Source organism: Polypterus senegalus, chromosome 12 (assembly GCF_016835505.1).
Source record: "Polypterus senegalus isolate Bchr_013 chromosome 12, ASM1683550v1, whole genome shotgun sequence".
NCBI lineage: Eukaryota > Metazoa > Chordata > Cladistia > Polypteriformes > Polypteridae > Polypterus > Polypterus senegalus.
In genome coordinates, this window is record NC_053165.1 from 143,994,417 (window position 1) to 144,020,898 (window position 26,482).

The 26,482-nt window shown below is 36.4% G+C and overlaps 1 protein-coding gene across 2 annotated transcripts in view; it reads right to left on the reverse strand.

The window, feature by feature from the left end:
* The window catches only part of sord (sorbitol dehydrogenase), a 34,366-nt gene extending 12,162 nt beyond the window's left edge, over positions 1-22,204 (reverse strand). Inside the window, exons 1-4 of one of the 2 annotated variants that reach the window (XM_039773709.1) lie at positions 21,963-22,204; positions 18,763-18,796; positions 13,064-13,228; positions 6,314-6,473 (exon numbers count right to left, since the gene is read on the reverse strand). In XM_039773709.1, the coding sequence (XP_039629643.1) occupies positions 6,314-6,473; positions 13,064-13,228; positions 18,763-18,796; positions 21,963-22,016 (413 nt within the window). In that variant the 5' untranslated portion in view covers positions 22,017-22,204. The remainder of the gene's footprint in view (positions 1-6,313; positions 6,474-13,063; positions 13,229-18,762; positions 18,797-21,962) is intronic. The other variant, XM_039773710.1, reaches the window with a different exon arrangement.
* Positions 22,205-26,482: the final 4,278 nt, after the last annotated feature.

The following is a 26,482-nucleotide window of genomic DNA, read 5'->3' on the forward strand; positions in this document are numbered from 1 at the left end:
GCCAGCTGTTTCGTAATGCACAGTGTTGTGATGAAGTCTGCATTTTAAAGTTGAAGGTGTATTACAGTCGTTTTACTGGGGTGCTCTGTGATTGACAGTGGACAGTAAACTTTGTTAAAATGGTATCAAAAAGTCCACTTTGTTAGTTGTTACTTCAGTCATATTGGCGTGTGCACTATATGTTCTGTTACCAGTAAATTCTTCAACAGGAGCTCATCGACAAAGAAACAAAGAAAAGTAAAATTTAATGAGAAATATTAATAGTAATAATTATAATTAATAATTTATTACTTGACACCCAATAACGCTGTACAAAGACATTTTAAAGACAAATAATTAAAATAAAAGTACCAATCCACTTTCACACCCTATGTGGTGCCTTGCTCTTAAACATTTACTCAGGCAGTTTTTTCTGGGAGGGTGGTGAAACAATTTTAACATGAAAGGCTTTGTTGTGGAACTCAAATTTAACCTTGGTCATATGAGTGACGAAAACCGTGTGAATGAAATAGTTTAAGTTTTATGAAAAAAAAAATCCCTTGCCTGTCCTGACCACACATTTAATTGGGGGAGGATCTCATATTTCAAAAAGGAAACAAATGTTATTGCTAATACTGTGCACTTTATTTGATTTTAGACACTCTGAGATATGCCTAGGTCAAATGTGAGCAAAATGTTCACTATTTTTTTATTTCAAAAGTATTGCTACTACCTCTGTTCAGTTATAGTTTTTTGTTGTTTTTTTATATATATATATATATATATATATATATATATATATATATATATATATATATATATATATATATATATTTGAAGCCTGTGTCAGATGTGACCAAATGTAAAGGGAAAACAATGAATAAACACTACTTGTTTTTAAACATATTCATGTTGATTTAAAATCCGACCCAACTTGAATTGTAACTGAATAGCCCTGGCACAGTGGTTTACTTCAGCTTCACAATACAGCACCTTTTCCAATAACCCTTTAATGACACCCTTAGTCATGGAAATAGTGTGACAGCAAAAATGACACAAGGCATCACAGTTCTTCCATCTACCATCTGTACTTGCGTGTTTCCATATACCACTGCTGCTAACTTAGGCGACTTCTTGAGCAGTCCAGTCTGTACACTCTTAGCTCACTAATGGTGATGTGGGTATTCAGCTCATTTTGATTGAATTGACATTATTTTTGTAACAGATAATGATGTTCAAAGTATTTGTTTTTCTAAAGTACTCACATAATGCGTTTTTTTTTTATTTATTATCTTCTCCATTGCCACTAAGCTTTTAATTTTGTAGGTGTTGTATACTTTGTATAATAAAGTATAATAAACAAAAGAAGTCCTTCAAGTAACACAGATACTTGTCAAATGGTACACTTAAGTTTAAAGTCTTAGTCTACATGAAAAAAAGGGATAGTGTTCTTTGAACCTTCTAATCATACTTCTGCTACAGAAATTAATCTTGGTCCATTGCCAACCTATTGTAAACCCTTTGCAAAAATCTTGTTTTTTTTTTTTTGATCATCTTATTCTCTCAGGTGCTCCTGTTAGGGATTGCCACAGCAGATCATCTTTTTCCATATCTTCCTGTCCTCTGCATCTTGCTCTGTTACACCCATCACCTGCATGTCCTCTCTCACAACATCTATAAACCTTCTCTTAAGCCAAAAGTTCCCAAAGTGGTCGACTTGAGCTTTCTAGGGGTCGATAGCAAAAAAAAAAAAACAATTTGGGGGGTTTACGACACCAAAATAGACCCCCTTACTACTGCTACTTGTTTGTTACTTCAAAATATCTATGATTCCAATAGGTACCTAATTAAGAAGTAAAATAATTCAAAAAAACACTTTTTTGATAAAAACACATTACATACCAAACTTGCAAACGAAAAGGTAAAATGTGTCATTAAAAGTCACACGTAAGAATGCATGAAAATACATGTACCACAAATATGTCTGTGCATTTTCTTATCAAACGTATCAATGCAAGTGCGGACATGAAAAACCGTTGCATTTCCGCACATGCTTGCGGTGGGACGAGACAACAGATATTCGATATTAGCAGAATCTATCAGTCTTGTACGGTCATGCTTCCATAAAACACTATAAATTGGTTTGTTTGATGCAACATGTACTTATTTGTGATTTGAACTTTGAATATAATTATTTATTGAGAATCAGTACTACAAAAAAGAAAATCAGAGCACACACTTTATTTATTCGAGTTTGAACAAAAATCTTCTGTTTCAAGTAAGTACATACTTTATTGGGTTTTTTTTTAATCACAGGGGCTGTCGAAATTGTTTGTTAATTATTTCTATTATTTCTTCTAATAATAATATGACTGAACCAAAAAAGAAATGCAGACAGTACATCTTGGACTATCTGTACTTATTTTGAATTTACATATTTATTTCATAAATGTCAAAAATGTAAAAAAAACTCTGCTCATATTTTTTTGCTTTAATTTTCGTTAGTGCAGGTTTCGATATTAAATGTTGCACGAGAGAATGCCATATTCCGTAGTCCTTTTATCTTTTTAAATCATTAATTACAAGTGATTAAAATGAAAAGTTTGATATCTAGTGAAATATTTAATATCAAGTACTGTACAAATTTATTAATTTGAGTAAGTAAAGTAAATGACTAGGGGGTCAACGGTTTTAAAAGTTTTTGGTAAAAGGGTCTGCAGCCGATAAAAGTTTGGGAACTCTTGTCTTAGGCCTTCCTCCTTACCATCCCATTCCATCCTTCCTGCACTCTCTTTTTCACTTTTCCTCCATAATCCCCGTTACTCTGTACTGTTAATCCCAAGTATTTAAACTCATTCACCTTCACCAACTCTACTCCCTGCATCCTTGCCATTCCACTGACCTCCCTCTCATTTACTCACAAGTATTCAGTCTTGTTCCTACTGACCTTCATTCCTCTCCTTTCTGCTCCCTACTACAGCTACAGATCACAATGTCATCAGCAAACATCATAGTCCACAGGGACTCCTGTCTAACCTCTTTTGTCAACCTGACCATCACCATTGCAAATAAAAAAGAGCTTAGAGCCGATCCATGGTGTAATCCCACCTCCACGTTGAATGCAACTGTCACACTTTCTTTGTACGTATCCTGTACAACACTTACACACTTCTCTGCCACTCCCAACCTCCTCATACAATACTACAACTCCTCTAGAGGCACCCTGTCATATGCTTTTACCAGGTCCACAAAGACACATTGCAACTCCTTCTGGCCTTCTCTCTACTTCTCCATCAAAACCCTAAGAGCAAACATCGCATCTGTGGTGCTCTTTCAATGGCATGAAACCATTTTGCTGATCACTAATCATCACCTCCCTTCTTAACCTAGCTTCCACTACTCTTTCCCATAACTTTAAGCTGTGGCTCTTCAATTTTATTCCCCTGTAGTTACTATAGCTCTGCACATCCCCCTTATTTTTAAAAATCATAAACAGTACACTTCTTCTCCTCTCCTCAGGCATCCTCTCACTTTCCAAGATTCCATTAAACAATCTGGTTAAAAACTCCACTGTCATCTCTCCTAAACACCTCCATGATTCCACAGGTTTCCATTGTGCCTTTCCATTGTTCATCCTCTTCATAGCTGTCCTTACCTCATCCTTGCTAATCCGTTGCACTTCCTGATTCACTATCACTATATCATCCAACCTTCTCTCTCACTCATTTTCTTCATTCATCAGCCTCTCAAAGTACTCTTTATATCTGCTCAACACACTCTCCTCGCTTGTGAGTACATTTCAAACTTTATCCTTCATCACCTTAACCTGCTTTCCCAGCTCGGTCCATCTGTCTATCCAATAGATACAGGTCCTTTTCTCCCTCCTTAGTGTCCAACCTCTCATACAACTCATCATATGCCTTTTCTTTAGCCTTCAACACCTCTCCCTTTACCTTGTGCCTTATCTCATTGTACGCTTGTCTACTTTCTGCATCTCTCTGACTATCTCACTTTTTTGCCATCCTCCTCCTCTGTATACTCTCTTGTACTTCCCCATTCCACTACCAGGTTTCCCTTTCCTCCTTCCTCTGTCCAGATGTCACGCCAAGCATCCTTCTTGCTGTCACCCTTACTACTTCTGCTCTAGTTGCCCAGCTACCACCCAATGTCCATCTTACCTCATCCCCAAGCTCAACCTTGCAGTCTTCATTTTCAACTTCCACCATTTGATCTTTGTCACTATCCTCACTCTCCTCCTCTCCTTGATCTCCAACATCATCCTACAGACCACCATCCTATGCTGTCTAACTACACTTTCCTCTGCCACCACTTTGCAGTCTTCAGTCTCCTTCAGATTGCCTCTCCTGCATAGGATATAATCTACCTGTGTGCATCTTCCTCCACTCTTGTATGTCACCCTGTGTTTCTCCCTCTTCTTAAAATACGTATTCATCACCGCCATGTTCAACCTTTTCATAAAATCCACAATCATTTGAAATTCTTCATTCCTCTCCTTGACAGCATACTACCCATCACCTCCTCATCCCCTCTGTTCCTTGATGTGATTTTTGATAATGCCATTATATCTGATAAGCAAATTAACTCCACTGTTCAAGACTGTTACTGTCAGCTCAGGGTATTAACTAAGGTCAAGCCCTTTCTTGCTGTATGATTCTGAAACACTAATTCATGTGTTTATCACTTTCCTGCTTGACTATTGCAACTCAATATAAATTGAATTTAATCAGTCAACCCTTGCCAGTATTCAGCTCGTCCAGAAGACTGCTGCTAGGCTTCTAACAAGCACACGAAAACAGAATCACATCACACCAGTCATAGCTTTTCTTCACTGGCTTCCTGTTCATTACAGGATTGAGTTTAAAATGTTCGTTTGTTTTTAAGCCCCTAAATCATTTACCCCCCTTTATCTTACTGATCCCTTACCTCCTTACGCTCGTTCACGATCACGGAGGTCCTCTGACCAGAAGTTATTGGTTGTGCCAAATTCTAGTCTGAAGCTTAGAGAGGACCATGCTTTTGCAGTAATTGCCCCTAAGCTTTGGAATAGTCTACCTTTTTATAGTAGGTCAGCACCAACTTGAAGCTGTGCAGCACTTTGGTCAGCTTCCGTTGTTCCTAAATTTGCTCTATAAATAAAATTTGACTTGACTTAAATGTCAAATATTATTTTTAATAAACTTAGGACTGCCTATTATGTAACGTCATATATACCTGACAAACATGATGAATTGACTTTGAACTATATCTAAGGTATACTATATAATGGGTGCAAGTTGAACTTCTAACTTAACATCAAATTGCTAAGCAACTAGAGGTGCACAAAGATGTTTTAATGATTATATAAAATAAATTCATGATTTCTTTATGTTTTTGACATATGCTGTTTAGAAAAATAATTAAGCATCCTTAACATTAACAATGAATCACATGTGTAATTAATATTAAAACAAATCATACAATAAGTGCATAATTTGTTGCGGAAATCCACTACAAGATAACAGAATTACCTATTTTTTTTGTAAATCTCCACAGAAATTGTATCATCTTGCTACATGACTTTCTAACTAAAAAGAGAAACCACAAGTACTTAAACATATACAATCTGCCTTATGAATGAGTGCATTTGTTTCAATGTTTATTATCAACAGTTTTCTCTGTGTGGGGATTCCTCTCACATCCCAAGGATGTGTGGATGAGGTTGATTGGAAATTGTAAATTTTCCCAAGCTGAGTGAGCAAAGGTGCCCTGTGATGAACAGATGTCTTGTCTGGGGCTGGTCAATGCTCTAGCTGCCCCACCGTCCTGAAGTGGATTGAGTGAGTTCAGTAATGGAGGTCTGGATGGATTACATGAAGAAGAAGATGAAGACTTCTGATTAGCTGCAATATAAATAGGCTACTTATGTAATATTTTGAAAGAACGTACAAATGTACACCACTCACCCTTTTATTTTGACTAATACCAGCTGGGATTAGTTTTAAAACCCCTGAAAGGTAACTGACTTTATTACTAATCCCAAGGGGAAATTCACATAATCCAGCAGCAGTATACTGATACAAAGAAACAATATTAAATTAGTGAAACAGAGAAAAATAGAGATAAAAAGGTAAAAAGATAAAGTCATATACGGAGCTGCTACCCATACTGATCAGAAATTTTAGGCTCTATGTCCTCCAGTAGGTCCAGCAATCTCATCCTATGCCCATATAAGCAACACTGAAAATTGTCACATAAAAAGTAAAGATCTGCACTTGACCAAAAAAAAATCACTATTACTAGTACTGGAAATAAATGGATTTTTTAAAAAACTGACTTGTAACAGAAGCTGGCGTTGTGAACGTAGTATCTACAGAGATTCCCATTATCAGGTGGAGTTGCACAGAAGAAAATGGAAGGAGAAAGATTGTATCGCCCATTTTTGCAAAATTCATCAATCTCACGGGGAACACCAGGTTCAATAGCAACTCGATCACCTGTGCAAGGGAAAAATGAAAATGTTTTTATAGATCTTCTGTATTAAATCTTATCACCAACACACCTACTGACATCTTCTTTCATAAAAAATATAGAATATTGACTCAATCGATATCTATAAATGATAACTATACAGTTGCATAAATGTAGCTCTTAAAACATGAGAAATAAATATCAAAAACTATTAGTTTATCCACACAGTCACTGAAAAGGATATAGTGGGATATGCAGAGATCACAAATTGAAATAAGATGACTTGTCAACAAGCCTCCCTTGTTTCACTCATGGGTCTGGATATGAGTCTAACTCAGCAACTACAGAGCCAGGCCTTATACTTAAATATAAAAAAATTAGTATTTTGACTTTTCCTGTTTTGTTCATTCTATAAATAAGATCATTACCTTATACATTATTCAATTAAACATTATACGCCTGTAAGAGCCAATTTTAGAAAGTTAAAGTTTTGAGTTAGACTCATATTAATGTTTGCTTAATTTGAATAGAATGTAAATTTCTTCCATAGTCATAGACAATGGTATAGTCTTTTCCCCCTATAAGTTAGTAAGAGATAGAACCTTCTTACTATAACTGAGAAACAATGTGATAATAGATTCTGTTGTGTTTAGAACAGGTCCCAGTAAATAGGGACTTGAAAGACCAATTTTCAACTCAGAAATGGGATAAGCATACAGTTTTCTGACCGTTTTGAAATGGTTCAGAAATGTTAAGTAAGTAGTAACGATTTGAGATGTAACAAGATTTAAGCTTTGAACTGAACTTTTCTTAACATTAATTTTTTCTCTTATTTTTTTTTTTTTGCTATTTTAATTTTCTTTTTTGTGTGAGCTGTTTTACTTTGAAACTTAACTAAACTTTTAAAAACTAAGATATTTTGTCTGTGGAATCATTTCTGCGCATCAGGCTTTTGTTAAATCCCATTTTTTGAGTTAGAGCTGCTGAACTTTGGTAAAACGCAGCTATAATGCCATCAGTTACACAACTGGCAGTGAGAGATTATTTACACAAATTTGTTAACAGCATTAATAAAAATTATAACATTGCACAATCAATACAGTAATATGAAAAACTGATGCTTCCGTGCATTCGTGGATAAACTTAAAATGTCAATAAACTTATTATGTGGAGCAAACATATTTTTAATATTTACTCATTTATTTAATAAGCACTGAATATATGGTACAAACTAAGCAGGATAATTAAAATAGCACAACAAATAAAAAAGAAAACACCACAGACAGATCTTAAGCAGAACTCCAAAGTGTAACACTTTATTACTAAATTAATATTTTCAGATAAGTAAAAATTTGAATAATAATAGGCTGCTGTGTTATAAAGTACGGAATACATAAACTGTAATGCTTTGAATCTTAACGTCTAGTCTTTATAGCTTCAGTGTTTTGGTTACTGTTTTCAAGCTGCACCCCCCAATGAAGTCCACTGTATAAAGAATTTTGTTATCTCTGTGGCCCATTAAAACAGAAGTTTTAAAATGTTTACTTGGCCATCATTATATACAATATGGGGTGAGTAATAGATACAAAAATCACCTTTTAGGAGAGTACTCCTTTAATGTCAACAATATAAAATAAAATTCAAACATAAACTATAAAAATGTCACATGAATTGGTGAAAACCAAGATTATTAGGATTTTCAATTACGAACTGCAAAACTGCTGCAGAAAGAAAAAAGCAAATGTGTTCACTTATAACTTCAAGTTATCCCATTGTAACCGGTGTTTAAGGCGAGTGCTGTACTGCTGTGGACTGGCTTTGAATCTGGTTAACCCCTGAAACCTCTGCGTTGTGACTCATGATGTGTTGCTTCGTACAAACTACCAAAAAAAGGTAATGAAACCACACTGAACTCTTTTATCTGTTCATGTTTATCATTAACAGCCTGAAATGTTAAAACAGAATACATACACTGGGTATAGTAAAGGACCCCCTCCTTTGAAATATTCCCTTTTTTTTTTGCCAAATAGTTCAATTTTTGGTTTCATCAGACCATAAGACGTTTTTTCCACTTGGCATCGGAATCTTCAAGGTGCATTCTGGCAAAGCTCAAATGAGCCTTAATGTGGCCTTTCTTGATAAGTGTCTTTTTCCTTGCAAACTTCCCAAACAAGCCACAATTGTGGAGAGCTTGTGATATTGTTGTTACATGCACACAATGACCACTTTTTGTCATAAAATCCTGTAACTCCTTCAAGGTGGCCATTGGGCTCTTGGTAGCCTCCAGTTTCCTCCTTGCTCTTCCATCCACTTTGGATGGATGATTAGATCCAGGGATGGTCCAAGTAGTACCAGACACTTGCCACTTCTTTATTATGGACTTTACCATGCTCCTTGGGATTGATAAAGCCTTTGAGATTTTTGTTTGTATCCATCTCCTGCCTTATGTCTGTCCACAACTTTATCCCTGAGATCTTTTGAAAGTGGCTTGCCACCCATAGTCAGTTGTTTGCTGTCAGTTGCAAGGGAATGCTCCAGGAACAGCTGTTTTTATGCTTCACTAGTGTTGTGATGTGAGATTTTGCATATAACTTGATAAATGTTTTGTATGTCTTTATTTGTAATCTAGGCAAAGCAATGTAATTTAGTGTTACTTTGGTGAGAGGTAGTTGTGTTTACCCCACCCTCACCCCGTTTACGACTAATTTTACGACAGGATTTGGGGGGATGTTTCTTAAACCAGTTTGATGAGTGTTTCTCTGCTAAAGTCTTTCAACCCCGTGCAAGGAAGCCAGGATGTTTAACATATGTTTTTTATGGTGGGGGGAGGGTGAGGGGGGTCAGGTTAAGATGTTCGATTTCACCCATTGGTCTGAGATATGGCTGTTTGGAATTGGCTTGTCTCAGAGGCCTTTAAGTACCATGATGTCCTATTGGTTCTAAGAACTGGAGAGAACATCTATAAATGTATGTGCTTAACCTCACATTTTCCTATAAATGTATGTGCTTAACCTCACATTCTCTCTCTAACCAACATATGATGAAGAAGCATCTCTTGCTAACCTGTGATGATGCAAAAGTATCTTTCTCTTGCTAACAACTGATGAAGACCATCACACCATGAACTGACAAGAACAGCACAATGAAGAGCACAGCTTCAGCCATTTTGAACAGATATGTGGCTAAAAGCTGAGCACCAATGATGCCTTAACTAGAGACATTAAGTAACTACAAGTCTGTGTGCCACCTGAGTTACATATCACCATTTTATCAGGTTGTATGGTTGCCAATATTCAAATGTACTTTGCATTTTGTTATTATTTATGAATATTATCAGTAATACATTATTTTATGTGTAACTTAACTCCTGCTTGTCTTTTTACTACATCTAATTGCCTGAGGTTATAGATATAGAAAGGAAGGTGGGGTTAAGTTATATGAAATAATATCTTATAAACAGTGGTAAGTCTGTGAGATTAGGCATTCTAAGGCTACATATTAATAATACAATAGGTGAATGTAGAGCAATATATATGTATTACTCTACCAAGATAAAACAACTAGTCACACTGATTACAACTGATCACAGGTGGAAGCCAGTAACCATGGTCTTTAATGGAAATGGTGGTTACTTACACCGGATTGAGTTTACAAATATTGTTTAGGAAGGGGATGATCCTTTATTTATCTCAGTATTATTATTTTTTTTATTCTTCTGAAGTGTAGCTGTGATATCTTTCACTTGGATGTTATAGATTGCATTGAGTAAGTAAAGCTGGAAAAAATATTGGTTTGTGTGTTTTGATTTAAGGCTGTAAAGCAAAAAAAAAAAATTCTTTTCTATGCCCACTGTATGAATGTTCAAACTCTGCTGGCACAGTTCCTCCTCTTATAGTTAACGCAATGAACACTGGGAGAGGCTCATGCTGATGATGTAACATAACACAGACAAAGAAAGGATTCATGAAGCTGTTCAAGGTTCGGCACCTATACAAGCAACAGTAACAACAAAATAATAAAATAAAAAAATGGACAAAAAAATTATGACAATAAAAGGATATAAAACAAACAATAGGACTTAAGGGACTTGTCATACATTACTATACATACGGTCAAGCTTGAATACATATACTGAACAGTCTTACATCCAGATCAGAAACAAACATGGTCGACGACTTCCTATTGTGATGCTGCTGGTTCTCTCTGTGCTCCCAACGTCCTTATGGGAGCCTTAAATCCAACACCATCGGTAATGTCACCGAAATGAGCTGACAAATGAGCACAAATCTCATATGAAGCCAGGGGATATATCCAAAAAGTGCCAAAGTGCTTTTATTAAAACAACAAACAGTGTCCAAACAAAAGTGCAGTGCCTCAGGTTCAATAAATAATGCATCAAAATGAGTGTCCAGGGGGATAAAAATCAAATGAATAAATCCTTTAAAATACGAGGTTAAAATGCAGTCTCTATCATCTCGATCTTGGCACAACCATAACTCGCAGCCGGTAGATACCCCACAGCCGTGAACTCCTTCAGCCAACCTCCGTCTTTGCCTCCTTCCGAGGTCGGCTCTCCTCCCTTCATCTGTTGAGCTCCTGCAGTCGCTCCTCTGATCCCTCAGGAGGACAAATGCCCTGCTCACCCTACTCACTTGAACTTTTAGTGGGGTAAACTAGCCCCTAGAGCGCCACCAACTAACGCTCCTTCGCAGGGCCCCAGCTTGTTCGGCTTCATCTTTTCAGGTGGCCAGATCCTCCTGCTAAGACTGCCCTTTACTGTTCATTAACCTACATTTTCTTTATTCCTCTATCCATCTATATTCTTCCTTTCATTTTTCTCCCCCATCCTGGTGTCGACTCCGTGGGCGCAGTGCCGTAATCACACACTGCTGGAAGCCAATGAGGCAATCGAGAATGACCACACCCACACGTGCAGGTGTGACTCGCTCCAACCACCTCAATAACTCCCCGCCGTCGTGCAATCGCGCCCACGGAGAACGGCACGGCTATACGGATTTAAAACCCGGCCTTTTTTTTTTTTTTTTTGGAAGCCGTGGACCCGCTATACCACACCTATATACATAAAAACTGTAATGTACATTGATCCTGAATGTCACTTTGAATAAGGTCATTCGCAAAATGTGTACTGTGAAGGAATGTGAGGTATGCATTAGGTAGGCAAGAGGACCACTAATTTGGCGTGGGGATTTGGAGTCCCACATAGAGCTTTCAGAGTCAGAAGCTTGGAAGTAGGAGGAATCATCTTCATGCTACTGTGGATGTATATTGGCCCCACAGGACAGTACACCATGTATAGGGTGGTCCAGATCTAATTTTGCAATTTTCATTACACTATAACTTAAGTTTACTACATAGAAAGTCACCTGAAAAATCCCGGACCATCAAGAAGTGTGTGAACTGACGACATAAAGAACTGTCTTTGCGCCGAACTGGAATCATCACTGCATAAATCAAAGTCATCCAGATGATCTGGATCTGCTTAATTAGATCTGGACCACCCTGTATACATTATAGAAGGGTAACAAGTATGGCACAACCACAACTGAGAAAAAAAGGACTTTCTCTGTAATCTAGGTGTTGGCAGGGATGCCAGGCACTCTATCCAAAAACAGTGTGCAACGAGAAATCACATGCTAAAAAGGATAAACTTTCCCAGCTACATAAAAGACATGTATCTCTAGACAGGACCATGATGACCATCTAATGGAGCAGGTAACTGGAAGGTAAAGGGTGAAGGAAAATCAGGAGGCATTAAAGCGAATCATGGTTTGGTGTCCCTCCAACAAGTGTAGAACTGTTCCTGGTCCAGAAAATCAGGGTTCAGTCAAAAGTGACCCAAAATGAGACTTCAAAACAACCAGAATACACTGGAATCTGAAAGTAAGTTTAGGAAAGGGCATAACTGGTAGGAGGAAAAAAAGAAGTCCTGATGAAAGGGTATGTGTGACAGAGAGAGAGAGAGAGAGAGAGAGAGACAGAGGCAGAGATGGACAGGCATTTATGCCGGTGGTAAACTAAGCAGTAATATATGTTACACTGTATTAGGAAAATGGGCAAGCCATCCTTTTTGGCAGGCAGGAAGACATACTATTACAAGTAGACCCAGAAAGGCTACAGCCGGTTTTCTGTCCCCCCTGGCCATTGAACCTTACTCTTATTCGATGTTAATGTTGATTTATTTTTTATAATTATGTCTTTCATTTTTCTATTCTTTAATATGTAAAGCACTTTGAGCTACTGTTTGTATGAAAATGTGCTATATAAATAAATGTTGTTGTTGTTTTACTGGTGTTTATTGACAATGTTGCATGCTCTTATGTTTATTCCTGCTTAGTGCTTCTTTAATTAATAAATCATCTATTTGTTATATGTTTTGGCTTATTAGGCATTATTTTCAGTAAGATTGCTGCTACAACAGCACATTCTTATGGTTACAGAATGCAATAATAACTCATTGACCTTTTTCTTCCTTTCCTCGAGTATCTAAAATTAGCTGACTGAGAGATTTTCAGAATTTCAACCAAACTGATGAATGACAATTATTATCTTAACCATTTATCATTATCATACAAATAAAAACACATGAAATGTTTACCTGGTTTAAGATGTTTCACTGCTGATCCGGTTTTTAAAACCCGTCCTGATGCCTCATGTCCCAAAATCATTGGTTTTGTCAAAACAAAATCTCCAATCCTTCCATGTTGCCAATAATGTACATCTGACCCACATATGCCTACAGAGTGCATCTGTAATAGTACCTCTGCAAGCAAAAAAAAAAAAAAAGAACATTGTTACTATACCCGCATTGAGTGCTGCACCCTTTAAAAAGTGTTTTTTTGCTTTTGCTATTTTTTATGATATCTTCTGTAGGTATAGAAAAAGATAAATCATATAATAATAATAGGCAGTAATGTTCATCCTTATTCATAATTATTTACCTCACTACAGTACCTTCTGACAGATTTTTTTCAAACTGTAGAACTAAACATCCTGCAAAGGTATAGAACCACAGAATAGAGGAGGTGGGATGAAACTTCTAATGTGGTTAGAAAACTAAAATTTTATTTGTAACAAATGTACTTATTATGTACATACAATAGTACATGAAAACCATCTAGCACCGACAGTCAAACTAAGAATACACCCACTAAAGCTAAAACAGAAAATGCTTAGAAGAAAAACAAAGAGAGAAAAAGAATTGAAATTTTCAAAAGTGCAAGCCATCATAGAATCATAGACTATGCAACACACTAGTTAGACCATATGGAAAGGTTAACCATAACCACTGAAAGGGGATTCAATCCAATATACACCAGAACCAATCATCCTTAAAACTCAATGCAGAAAGATAATTAGAAATTTGATGTCTGAAGATATGTCTCCCAGATCTGAAGCTGCCCTGAAACAAAAAAATCTTTTTTCTAAGAATGTGTTTTGAACATTGCTAGAAGGTAGTGAACAAGTCTGACAGATGCACTATTGTCCAATAATACAGAGAAATTGTCCAACTTCAATGTAAAGAGGACAAAAATCTGCTTTTTTAGACAGCTGTGTAGTCCAATTCTCAAGTCACAGATCTAAAGACAGTGGGAGTGGGATGTTACATTCAACGCATACACAAGAGGAAAGGAACCAATGAAATGAATGGATCTACTACATGATTATGAATTTGCTAAATGTGTCACCACTGAAGAAAGCTAAACAGGAGAGAATAATGATAGTGAAAATTCAAACTATAATGGGCCACAACAAAGTACATGATAAATACTGATTAGGAATGACTGAGGTAACAAAGTTGTTCTATAAAAGACAACAGCAGATGTTGAGAAATGTATGGTTTAAACACAGAGAAAGAATAGTTCTGCATTACAAATACCAGGTGATGAATAGAGATGTTGATCAGAATGAGAAAATATTAATAAGAGAATGATAAAGAAACAACATGAAAAAACTTTTAGCATATTCAAGCCCAAATGGAAGTAGAGTCTGCAACTTAGATTACCATTACACCTGATATTGACGTATGTTTTCGTTGATACAATTTCGACTGGGTAGCACTTGTGATCGCTCACTCTATATTCTGTTTGTCATAAGCCATCCATATCCTTCTATCCATACACACAAAATGTATGGCAGAGGATGATTTGAATTTTGCTCTGGGAAAATAACATTAGACTTCTATCCAGACATGATGCAGATACTGGAAAACCCAGAAGTAAGTTTTATGCAGATAGAATACAGATGCAAAACACACACTGGTGCCATGTGTAAAGAGGGCTCTATATAATAAATCATCTGAAAAGTAAATATATACAAAAAAAAAACCTCTTGCTTAGAATACATACATTACTTAGAATCTGAAGGAAATTAGCTACAACCATACAGAGTAGCAATAGGATATCAGATAGACAATTATGATTCCATTTAAATTAGACAGGTGAATGTATTCAAATTCTTCTTTTTCTTCTTTTGGCTGCTCCCATCAGGGGTTGCCACAGAGGATCATCTGTTGTCCGCATATTGATTTGGCAAAATTTTACACCAGATGCCCTTCCTGATGTAACCCTAATCCTGAAAATCCTGACAAGAAGGTTGCAAGAAAGACAGATATCATAAAATTAACAAGAGATTACCAGTTTACGTAAGGAAAGGCAGAACTACAAGAGACGTAACTAACTGCCTGAGAGCTCTAGGAAAACAGAGTTTTCACGTTGTCTTGTGAATTACAAGAGGGCACTTGGTAATAGACTTGTGAAGCAGACTACAGAGAGGGGAGAAAAGAAGGAAAATATGACACATAGTGAAAAGGTACAACGAAAGGAGGTTGTTATACAAACTGCTCTTAAATATCTATGTAGACTTTAAGAATACCATCTCATCTAGGGTTGTCAAAACCCCAAAATAGACAATAAGTGGATTAGAAAACAAACAGATGAGGGGATGTTTAAGATTGCTAAGTAACAGAAAACATGACAGCAATATAAGTCATGATGGCATATCAATTTTCTGAAAAAGCTATGGAGGCAGATACCATAATGAGTTTACAAAATGTATGGAGCAAACATGCATAGAGATCAAGCACCATAGCTTGACAACCTACTGTACATATGAGACCTTCTAACTTTGAAGCTAAAATACTGAAACTCTAAATGCAACCAAAAATCAGGGGTACCAGAACAACTTTTACTGTTCAGAAATAATTCAAATATATAATAAACCTAAGAACTGTGGTTTGCGTATCTTATTCTGCTACTTGAATACAAATATACGTTTCTCTGCAGCTATGCCACATTCCTGTGTTTTTCAGATTGTCATCTTCTTTGAACACATCAATTCTAGGAACAGCTTGTGCATATTTGTATTTGCTTAGCTTTTACAGTCATTGTATTTTTAGTTGTTGATTGTATCCAAGCCATTTTACAAAAAATAAACTGGAGAAACTGCCCAGAATGGATAAAACACAACATACACATGTGCACTTCTCTTTCACTACTACAGACTGTAACTCCTAACATTACTAATGTCATCCCTTTATGAAAAACCAAAAATGGCATACTGAGTGTTTTTTACATGCGCAATAAAAACTACTGAGTGGTTCGTCATTATCATTGTTTAGAAGGTATTTTTGAAAATATTTTGAAAATGACTTACACAAAAATCACTACAAATATACTTCCTACAAAGAGTACTCACAAATATAAAATAATTCTCATTTAAGTATTCACTCTCTCACAGCTAAATTATTACTTGTGCAGCCAACTGGTTTTAGAAGCCATGTAACCAATAAAATAGAGGTCACCTGTAAGGAGTTTTAATTGATTATAGTATAAATACACTTATAATTTAAAGGTCCAGTTTGTAGTGAGTCGGTATGGTGGCCTAACCTACACAATGAAGGCAAAAAAAAAAACTCACTCCAAGCAACTCCATGAAAAGGTGCAGTTCAGTTTAATCAATCATTAAGAAATATAAAGAATATGGCATAGCTGTAAATCTGCTAGAACAGGCCATCCACAGAAACTGAGAGCTTATGCAAAAAGTAGACAGGTAGGGAGGCCACCAGGAGACTTCTGATAACTCTGAAGAAGTTATATGCTATAGTGTCTGAGACTGGAAACAATGTGCACAACAACTGGTGCTTCACCAGTCATTGCTTTATTGGAGAGTGGCACAGTGAAAAAACATACATGGCATCTGAGCTAGAGTTAGACAGAAAGCACCTGGGAGACGCTGAAGTCATTGGAAGAAGGTTCTATGACCTGATGAGATTATAAATTGAGTTTTTTGGTAATTAAACTAAACACCATGTTTGAACACTATAAATGATCAAAAACACAACATTCCCACCCTAAAGCATGGTGATAGCAGAAACAGGCTGTGGGGATGCTTCTTTACAGCATGCCCTAGAAGTATTGCAAGGGCAAAGAAAAGAATGAATAGGAAATATTTGAGGAATACCTGATGCTGTCTGCAAGAAACCTACACCTCGTGGGAAGATCTGTTTTCCAGCAAGAAGACAACCCCAAGTGTAAAGCCAAATTTACACAGAAAATACTTAAAAACAATAACGTTAAGGTTCTGAAATGGCCAAGACAGTGTCCAGATCTCAATCCAGTTTTACTTATAATCCCTATGCAACCTAACAAGAGCTTGAGCAGTTTTGTAAAGAAGAATGGGGGATAAACAAAATCAGATGTGTAAAGACCTGTGCACACAGACTCAAGGCTGACAAGTGCACCTATTAAATCCAATAAATAACTTACATGAAGATGTGAATATTAATTTAATATATATATTTTGTGTTTAATATTTGTAATGAATTTAAACAACTTCCCAAAGATCTGTCTTCACTTAGACATTGAAGAGTCTTTTTCTGTTGGTTAGTGCAAAAAAAAAAACCAAACCCACTCTGACTGAATGTTGTATTACAAGAAATGGGTAAAATACTTTATAGCAGCTGTAAAATGTAATTGAGTGATTAGCATGAACACTATTTTAAATCAGAGCACAAGAAGCTTAGTACTACAGTTATTCTCAAAGCTAGATGAAAACCAAGTCAAATAAAACAATAGTTGGCTGATACTGGTTAAAGTAATTACAACTATAGAGGCAGGTGGAGTGACGAAAGCCTGAACAGTCAAGATTATATGTGAGTAGAAGTTTTCTTAAGATTCAGATGTCACATTTATCTGAAACCAGCAGTATTGAGACACATAGTGCAAGTGAGAGTACACAAACTATAGGCTTTTGTCCATTATAACCAAGCAATATTCATCCCTACCCACAAATCAACAGTGCAAAATGTTTTGCTTGTTTAACATTGGCAATGGCGAGGAATTACTAAGGGCAACTCTCCCATTCTCCCTCTCAAATCTTCCTCCATGAAACAACAGAGGTGAGACATAACACGTGACTTTGGGATAACAAGATCAACAACTCAGCCTCACCTGATACAAACATTAGTGCCGCAATCTAATCATTGATAGTCTTTAATAAAGCCATTATGGCAAGAACAGCACATTAATGATTTCCTTACTAAGTTTTGTGTACCTCACATGGACGTGTACATAAAGCCCAAGAATTTTTAACTCACATTTGACAGAATATTTTTAATATCAAACATTCAAAACTCACATACAGTATTAGTTCAAGGGAAATAAAAAGGACAAATGATAGTTGGAAAAAGAGGCTATTTGAAAAGAAATGAAATGCAGATAGATAATTATTGATCTTTTGCTGGCAAATCTTTAAATAGAAACCAGTCATTCTCTTCTGAAACTCTTAACAGAATGAAATTAAAAATTAACTACAGTTGCACTTCACTCTTCAAATAGAAATAGGACCATTCTACTTCCAAGAAACAGCTGGATTCTTTCCTTAATAAAGAAATTCAGTTCCGTTTGGGGAGGATCCACTTTGTATACCTGACCTAACCTTGACAGGTACAGTAGAAATACTTTTCTCATAACATTGAATTTTTAGCAGGTTTAGCAAGTTATTGAATAATATCATTGTTTTGGAAAATTGGAAAGCCCCAGACATTCAGGTTATGTTAAAGCAAACATAAACAATGGATAAAGAAGGAATGCAGGTCTTTCTTACACATCAGGAACAATGTACATTTTAACAAACAGCACAATCCCTTGCAATACCACTGGGTAGATCTTTGAAATAACAGTACAGCTGTTTTACAAATTTTATAACTGTACCTCAGGAAGTTAAAGTCATAAATCAAAAAGTATGTGTACAAGGCACAAAAAAGTAATCACTAGCTACTAAAAGTTATTTTCATACCATCTGGGCCAGGATCTGGAACAGGGACGGTTTCCTACAATTAAATGCAAAAACGGAAAATAAATGTTAACACATTTTTTTCCAGTCACATTAATTACACCAAACAGATTTGCATTTTTTTATCCCATGTCAAATGGATTTCCCTAAAGGTGCAACATTTTATTATTTTCTATAAAATTACACTTGTTCCTGTTATCCAAGGAGACATTTTCATGGGTACTATTCACATCTTCAATTAACAAGTTGGGTTGTGCAGCCTGTCGGATTCAAATCCTGTTGCTGGTCACATACTGTGTGGAGATTGAATATTCTGCCTGTGTCTGTGTTTCCTCCCACATTCTCAAACACATGCAGAATAGGATTAGGTCTGGTAAATCTAAACTGGCCTTATCTGAGCGTATATATGACTGAGTCCAGCACTGGACTGGCACACTGCCTAGAATGGGTTCTTTCCTTGCATTTGATGCTGCAGGGAAAGTTACAAACCTGTACAGGCAGGAACTGGATTATATTGTTGTTATAAATTTAAATTATAGACCAGCTTAGAGGAAAAAAATATTTTAAAACAGTAATTTTTTGTGTGTATTGTGAACATCCTAAAAACCAATCGGATGATTTGCATGGATCTCTTTCTTGTTTCATAATTGTGGGGAGCTGTTGCTAATGCTCACAGTAAATGGCCAACTGGCAGGAATCCACATTGGATGCCAGTCAGTATCAAGGGCACATTCACTTGCTGGACTGATTTATACGCACCAGTGAAAATTAAAGCATGTTGCTGGGCTGTGGGAGGACATAAAATTCAACATGTGGAAATCACGCAAACTACACAAAAAATATTACACATTCAGGACTGAGGGAGAAGCTGGCTTCCCAATTCATAGATGGACACGTCACTTCTGCAGTGTCATTCTATATTAGCCTACTAATTACAGACACAGTGGGATACCAAATTAAAAGAAAAACCTGCATACATAAAATTTTTATGTCATATTTCTGTTAGGGTGTTTTGAATTGTTATGGTCGGCATTCATAATGAAACTCAAGCTGCAATGCAGAGAAACATGTTTGCAGATATTGTTATAATAGAAGTAGATACATTTGCTGTTTCAAAGCCCTACTACAAATATCATAGAAAATATTTAATTAATACTATTTTAACCTGGAATTCTCTCCTGTGAGGATTCATCAGCAGTAGCACTTATCACTGTACTTTTTGCTGGATACCTTTAGTCAAGCCAAATTACAAGACCAGGACACAATGAAACTGCTTACATTTTTAGTATGATGGAGAAAGTTGTCACACCTTCATCCAAAAACAAAAAATAAACAAGCAACTTGTAGTCCAAAGGCTTACAAAATTAGTCATTAAGCCAGATAGCATTTGACTGTTTTCTCCTTCTTTCTGGACTTCTAACTATTCATTTTCTTACTATACTATTAAGGCAATTAGCCCATGGGGGTCCAGCAAGCACAGAGCACAAACTGAGAACCAGCTCTGGAACAGGGGACATATTCCATTACAGGAAACACTCCTGAATACACCTACACTTACTGAGATCATGCAGCCTGCATATGGGCCACAGAATTGTAACCTTGGGGAGTAAAGCTGTGAGACTGTAAATGTAACTTCTATGCCTCTTATTAAACTTTTCATATTAAATTTCTGGAATGTATTTTATTATTTCCCCTGACTTTTCCCATTACAGTGTTCACTTATCCATTAATTTTCTAAACATGCTTTATCTTGGGTAGGGTTGTGAGGAAGCTGGAGCCTATCCTGGCAAACATCACATGCAAGGCTGGAACAGTCCCTGGACAGAGCGTCAGTCCAGCCCAGGGCAAAGACAGTCATACACATTTTGGCCAATTTAGCATTGCCACGTAACCTGCAGGAAGAAACCAACATGGACATACACAGAACATGCAGAATTCGCACATGGTGGACCTGGGATATAAACCCATTGTTATCTATTCTTAATGGAACAGTTTTTTTTACTCCATTCCAATCATTTGCTTTCTCGTTTCTTTTCATACTCAGGCTTAACTTTCACAGACTAATAGTGAGTTTTCATGTAATTTTGTTTGTTTTGCAAACTTCATTACAAAAAGCAAATGATGTTAATGATATTATATAAAATGAACACTGAAAAAATGTTGTGAATGTTGCAAATGGAGCCTAACTGTAAACATCTACATCCTGAAACCTGGCAGGTGCTCCAGCTATTTTAAAACTCTGCTGCTAGCACTCTTACACAGACTCACAAAAGCAAACACATGACAGCCATCCTATTCTACCTTTCCCTGTGTCTTATAGGATTGAATGTAAAATTTTATCACTAATTTATAAAGCTGTAAATGGCCTTGCACTGAACTACTTTTGTCACCTTTTCTGTGTTATGCTCTTTTTGCCAAAGGTGTAATAATTCCAGCAATCCTGTTGTGACCCAAATTTACCTGCACTCTATTGCGCCCTGACTCTGAAATGAACTTTCTTAATTAATACTATCAGCTGACTCATTTATCCTTTTAAAAAATAACTCAAAACTCATTTGTTTAAGAAGCCGCTTAACTTACCCTATCATTCTGACTTTTCTTTTAAGTTTACCATCTTTGTCCAGATGCTCAGGATGATCTGCGCATATTATCACAAATTATGGTATATGTTCGTGGATTTCTTACAGTACTTGTGTTTCATTCTGGTTCACTGTCTCTCATTCTAATTTTTAGCCATATGTTTCCAGTATTTACCTTTATTTCGTGTGTTATGCGAATATTATTTGTATCCAAAGATGTCTATACCATGCTGTTTATTCTAAATTTATGTGAAGCGCCTGGAGAAAGGGAAACGGGCTACATAAATAAAAATGATCGTTTTTTGTTATTTGTACCTGTATATCCGTGCCGTGCACATGACATTACCTCAACGACTTCCTCTTTTGTATACGCTGACGAACTTTGTATCGAGTAATACTGACTCGTTCTCGGTACCCCTGATGCACACAAGTGCGTGCCAAAGCTTTTATTCGGTTATAATTAAAGATCCACCACTGCAGCCACCATACTACCCCATACACTCAAAGTGTCCGCGGTTGGACCAAGCGGGTCTTGGGATTACTGAACGTTTTACATTCTCGAGGAGCACAGGTTTACCCACCCGAAACTATTTTTCTTTCGATATACTATTCAGAAATGATTACCAGTTTGAGAACCCCAGCTGAATGCACTACCACGGCGACATTTTCTTGCTCCATAGCCGTTACTTCGTCAATAACGTCTGCAAAGGTTACATTACTTGTGCACCGTCTAAAACTTTCGCTGTGTCTGCAAAGTTGGGGTCGAAAGGGGGTATTTCCTGTTGTTATAAACCGAAGGATTAAAGTTCACAAAGTAACCTCCGCCTCCACTCTCAAACTGGAGAACTGTCACCGATTTATTATTACTGCGCATGTGTGAGTGAACGCGGAGCGGAATGGGTAATATCTTGAATGCCAGGGACCGCCCTAGTTGTGGACATCCGTTTACGCATGCGCTTGACCGATTCCCCTCCAAACCAAAGTCTAAATGCGAGTTTATCACCGTGCTTAGCGTTATGACACCGTCACCTATTTACATAACACAAGCATATTGTTTATTTTTTTTATTTTGAATAAGGTAAGGTTTGTAACAATTAATAGGTTGCTATCGCGAGGAAGTTATATTCTTAAATACACAACAGTATATTTTTTTATTTATACAGATGGAGTTTGTTCTAAATAATGAATATAATTCTTAGCTCTCTGTTAAATGTGTTTTTTTAGTCTTTATTTGAACAATAACGTTTTACATACAGTATTATACAAAACATTTTAAAATGTATAAAATAATACAAATCTTACAGTAAAATAAAGGAAACATACAAAAATACATCAATAATATTCTCATAAGGGAAGAAATCATTGATCAACAGATTAGAAGACTTTAACCAACGTCTGAGGTTTGCGGCTCTTAATGAACTCAGGAGAATATACAGCTATCAATAATTAGGTAAGGAAAAGGTTAAATAAAGGACTACATCTAATCCATTTACAATTATGAATTAAATATTTTCCAAATAATATTTTAAAAATTGGTCAAAAAAAAAATGATAAAATTAATAGATTTTTTTCTCATAAAAGAAAACAATTCCCTTTAATGTCAAAAAAAAGAAAAATCTGAACTAGTGCAAGTCACCCAAATTCAGGGTGTTTCCTAAAAAATGTAATGATTTACTTAATGAGGCAGAAGTATATAATCACCAAGAATAGTTGTTTCAAATATTTGAAATATTAAAAGGTGTGCTTCAACTTAAAACTAAAATCTTTAAAGTTTCAATTTAAATAAAAATCAATTTAAATTAAAAATCTAAAGATTCTCGATTGTAATATAAAGTATCATTTTTCACTTTCTTTCAGAGGTCCATAGATGACTAGAATGGGCGGCACGGTGGCGCAGTGGTAGCGCTGCTGCCTCGCAGTTAGGAGACCCGGGTTCGCTTCCCTGGTTCTCCCTGCGTGGAGTTTGCATGTTCTCCCCGTGTCTGCATGGGTTTCCTCCCACAATCCAAAGACATGCAGGTTAGGTGGATTGGCGATTCTAAATTGGCCCTAGCGTGTGTTTGTGTGTGTCCTGCGGTGGGTTGTCACCCTGCCCAGGATTGGTTCCTGCCTTGTGCCCTGTGTTGGCTCCAGCAGACCCCCGTGACCCTGTATTCGGATTAGGCGGGTTAGAAAATGGATGGATGGATGACTAGATCCCTAGTAAAGGATCAGATGTAACATTGTATTCGTAAACAGTTCATCTAAAACAAAACCTCACATGCTTATGTTTGGAATTTGTCATTTTTAACCTTCTGAGAGCAGCTCTTTGATGACTAGGACCACCGAATATCAAAAATATCATATTCATAATTAGCAACCTCAAAATATAAGGACACTCCACGGGCCTATATTACCAATCTATATTTTTCACAAAGTTTTGTGAAAAGGAGTAATTTTGACCCCTCGTATACCATCAGGGGGTGAACCCTAATCATTTTGCTTAAGACACCTATTGGTGTATCATAAGGGTGTCATTTGCTATACAAAATATGCTCAAAAGTGACCTTAAAGGGTGGAACCAGAAAAGCACAATGTCTTGTATAACTAAACATCAAAGCCAGTCAAATGATATATCATATGTGGGAGTTTTCTTGTATTTGTGAGTCAGGAGGCACTGATAAAACAAAACTGAAGTGGCATCAGAACGTTCAGAAGCCATTCTTTCAAACAAAATTCCAGAAATCATATATTGATATAAATTTGTGGTAATGTAAAACACCACCATCATGTATCACCAAATAAATCCAAAATAAAATTAACATTTTTATTAATCTAAGTGTCTGTTCTTTTTGCTGTGTATGTGTGTGTGTTCAGTTTCATGCATTCGCAGACAATGTGCTGATGTGGGTGGTCTGCAGGTCTCTGGAATTCAGTTCATATTCTTCTCAGTAGGATGCTTGATGAATGATGAAGGTGTTAAAAGTTTATTTCTATTAAATGTTCCAGTCTTCTGAGAAGCTGAAATAAATTTGTGTCACAATATCAGCACTAAATTAGACTAGCTTGTAGCTTAAGCAATGTCATATACAACATTATATATAACAATGGATTAAGCATTTTTTAAAATCTTATGTTATCACATGCAACATGAACAAAGAACAGAATAGCACAAAGTACACATTTAGCGCATACTATAGAAATCAGCATGAATAATTTCAAAACTGCATTGCTGGCCCATGCTATAAAAGTCCCCGTAGCATTACATTTTTGGGGTGAGGCTGTAGGAGAGGAAAAACATTAATAAAAAATATCACGATTCACTAAACCAACTGTTGGAGGAAACAATCTAATGACATGATGAGAAATTTCTGAGTAACTTCTAATCTTTTACCAATGACTTCCTCGATGGAGTATGTGCTTTCATTATATTGCAGGATCTTTTCTTGATATCAGATGCATACGTGACTTACAGTTGATTCAGAAAGTGTTCCTCCCTATCACTTTCTGCACACTTTAATGTGTTGTAAATGTAATTTTAAATGATTACATTTGTCATTTTAGCCCATCAATTTACTCTCAATAACCCATAATAATAAAGTAAAAACATGTTTACAGAGAGGTATGTACATTTATTTAAAATCAAAAGCTAAACTCTCTTTCATATAAGTATTCAGAGCCTTAATTCAGTACCTTGTTAAAGACACTTTGGTAGCAATTACAGCTTTGAGTCTTCATGGGTAAGTCTCTACAAGCTTTGCACACCTGGATTTGGGCAGTTTATCCTATTACCATTTTCCAGCCCTTTGGTGGGCATACTGCCTTTTGGTATAGCCACAAATATCAAATTGTGATTGTCTTTTCAGACTGTACATTGGTGTGTCAGGGTCCCAGTGGTGTCTGTCAGTTCTGAGCTCTGATTCTGTGGCCGACCACTGGGTTTCTGGTCATCAGCCTTGTCCATTTGTGTGTGCTTCTGCATTAGAACCTGGAAAGCACATCTGGAAATACCTGTGTTTTTAAAGTGACCTTGATGATGCAGGATGACCACCTTGTATCGTGTCGATATGGTGTAAGATTTGCAGTATATACTACTATATCTACCACAAGCTCACTTTTTAGTCTGGTGGTCCATTGCCAAGTGTAACTGCCCCTAAGCAGCTGTTTCTGTTTCAGTTAATCACATCGGTTCAACCTGCATATCATGCAATTTATTATTAACACCTGTTTGTTAGATTTACTTGATCTTTCTGTCCATTTTCCCCACAACAGACAGTCACATTTTTCTATATTTAAATTGCCATCCATTTATTAATGCATTACTGAGTTATCAGCTCATTTATCACTGTTCTGCACTTTGACGTCAGCAGTGGAAAGAAAAAAAAATCATTTGTTGAACTTTACTGCACAGATTTGTACAGTACAGATAAGGACCACATGTGTCACACTCCACCTTCTACTACAGAGTATTTGTTATTAACTCTTATCTTATTGTTTTTGCATCATTGTAATCCCATAAGTAAATTTCCTAGGAAAGGAAAAAAACATTCTAGTGCATTCCGTGTAGAGTCATGTGTGATGTTACTAAAGCATTTTTCATTACAATCAGACAATCTCTGTTTGTTGTAAGAGTATCAATAGCAAATACCATCACAGTGTGCTTTACGTAGCAACCATGATTAAAACACAATAAAGTCATGGGCAGGCATACCATGTAGGTTTTGGTCCCACCCCGGGCCCCATGCTGCTAGGCACTGACCTCCTGCGGCTATGAATTGGATAAGTGGGTTACAGCTGGGTAGACAATAACATTAATTAAAAAATGTACCACTAAAAGACAGCAGGAATAGCTGAAAAATACTCAACTAACCATTTGCAGTAAGAAATTCCATCTAACGGACTGTCATGCAGTAAATAACTTGATTAACTAAAGTCAATTCCAATCATTTGCTTTATCAGTAAATTTCACTGCAAACTTAAAATTTACTTTCATTGCAGAAATAGCACAGGCTTCATCCGAATGAACCTCTACAAGACTTGACTTTCTCATTTTCTTTTCCTGACAGAATTATGTCATTTGTTGCCAGACTTTTAGGTTTTTATATTTTTCATTTCTGAGTATGACTTGCATTGCTGCCATTTCCATCCCCGAAAAAATTATAATA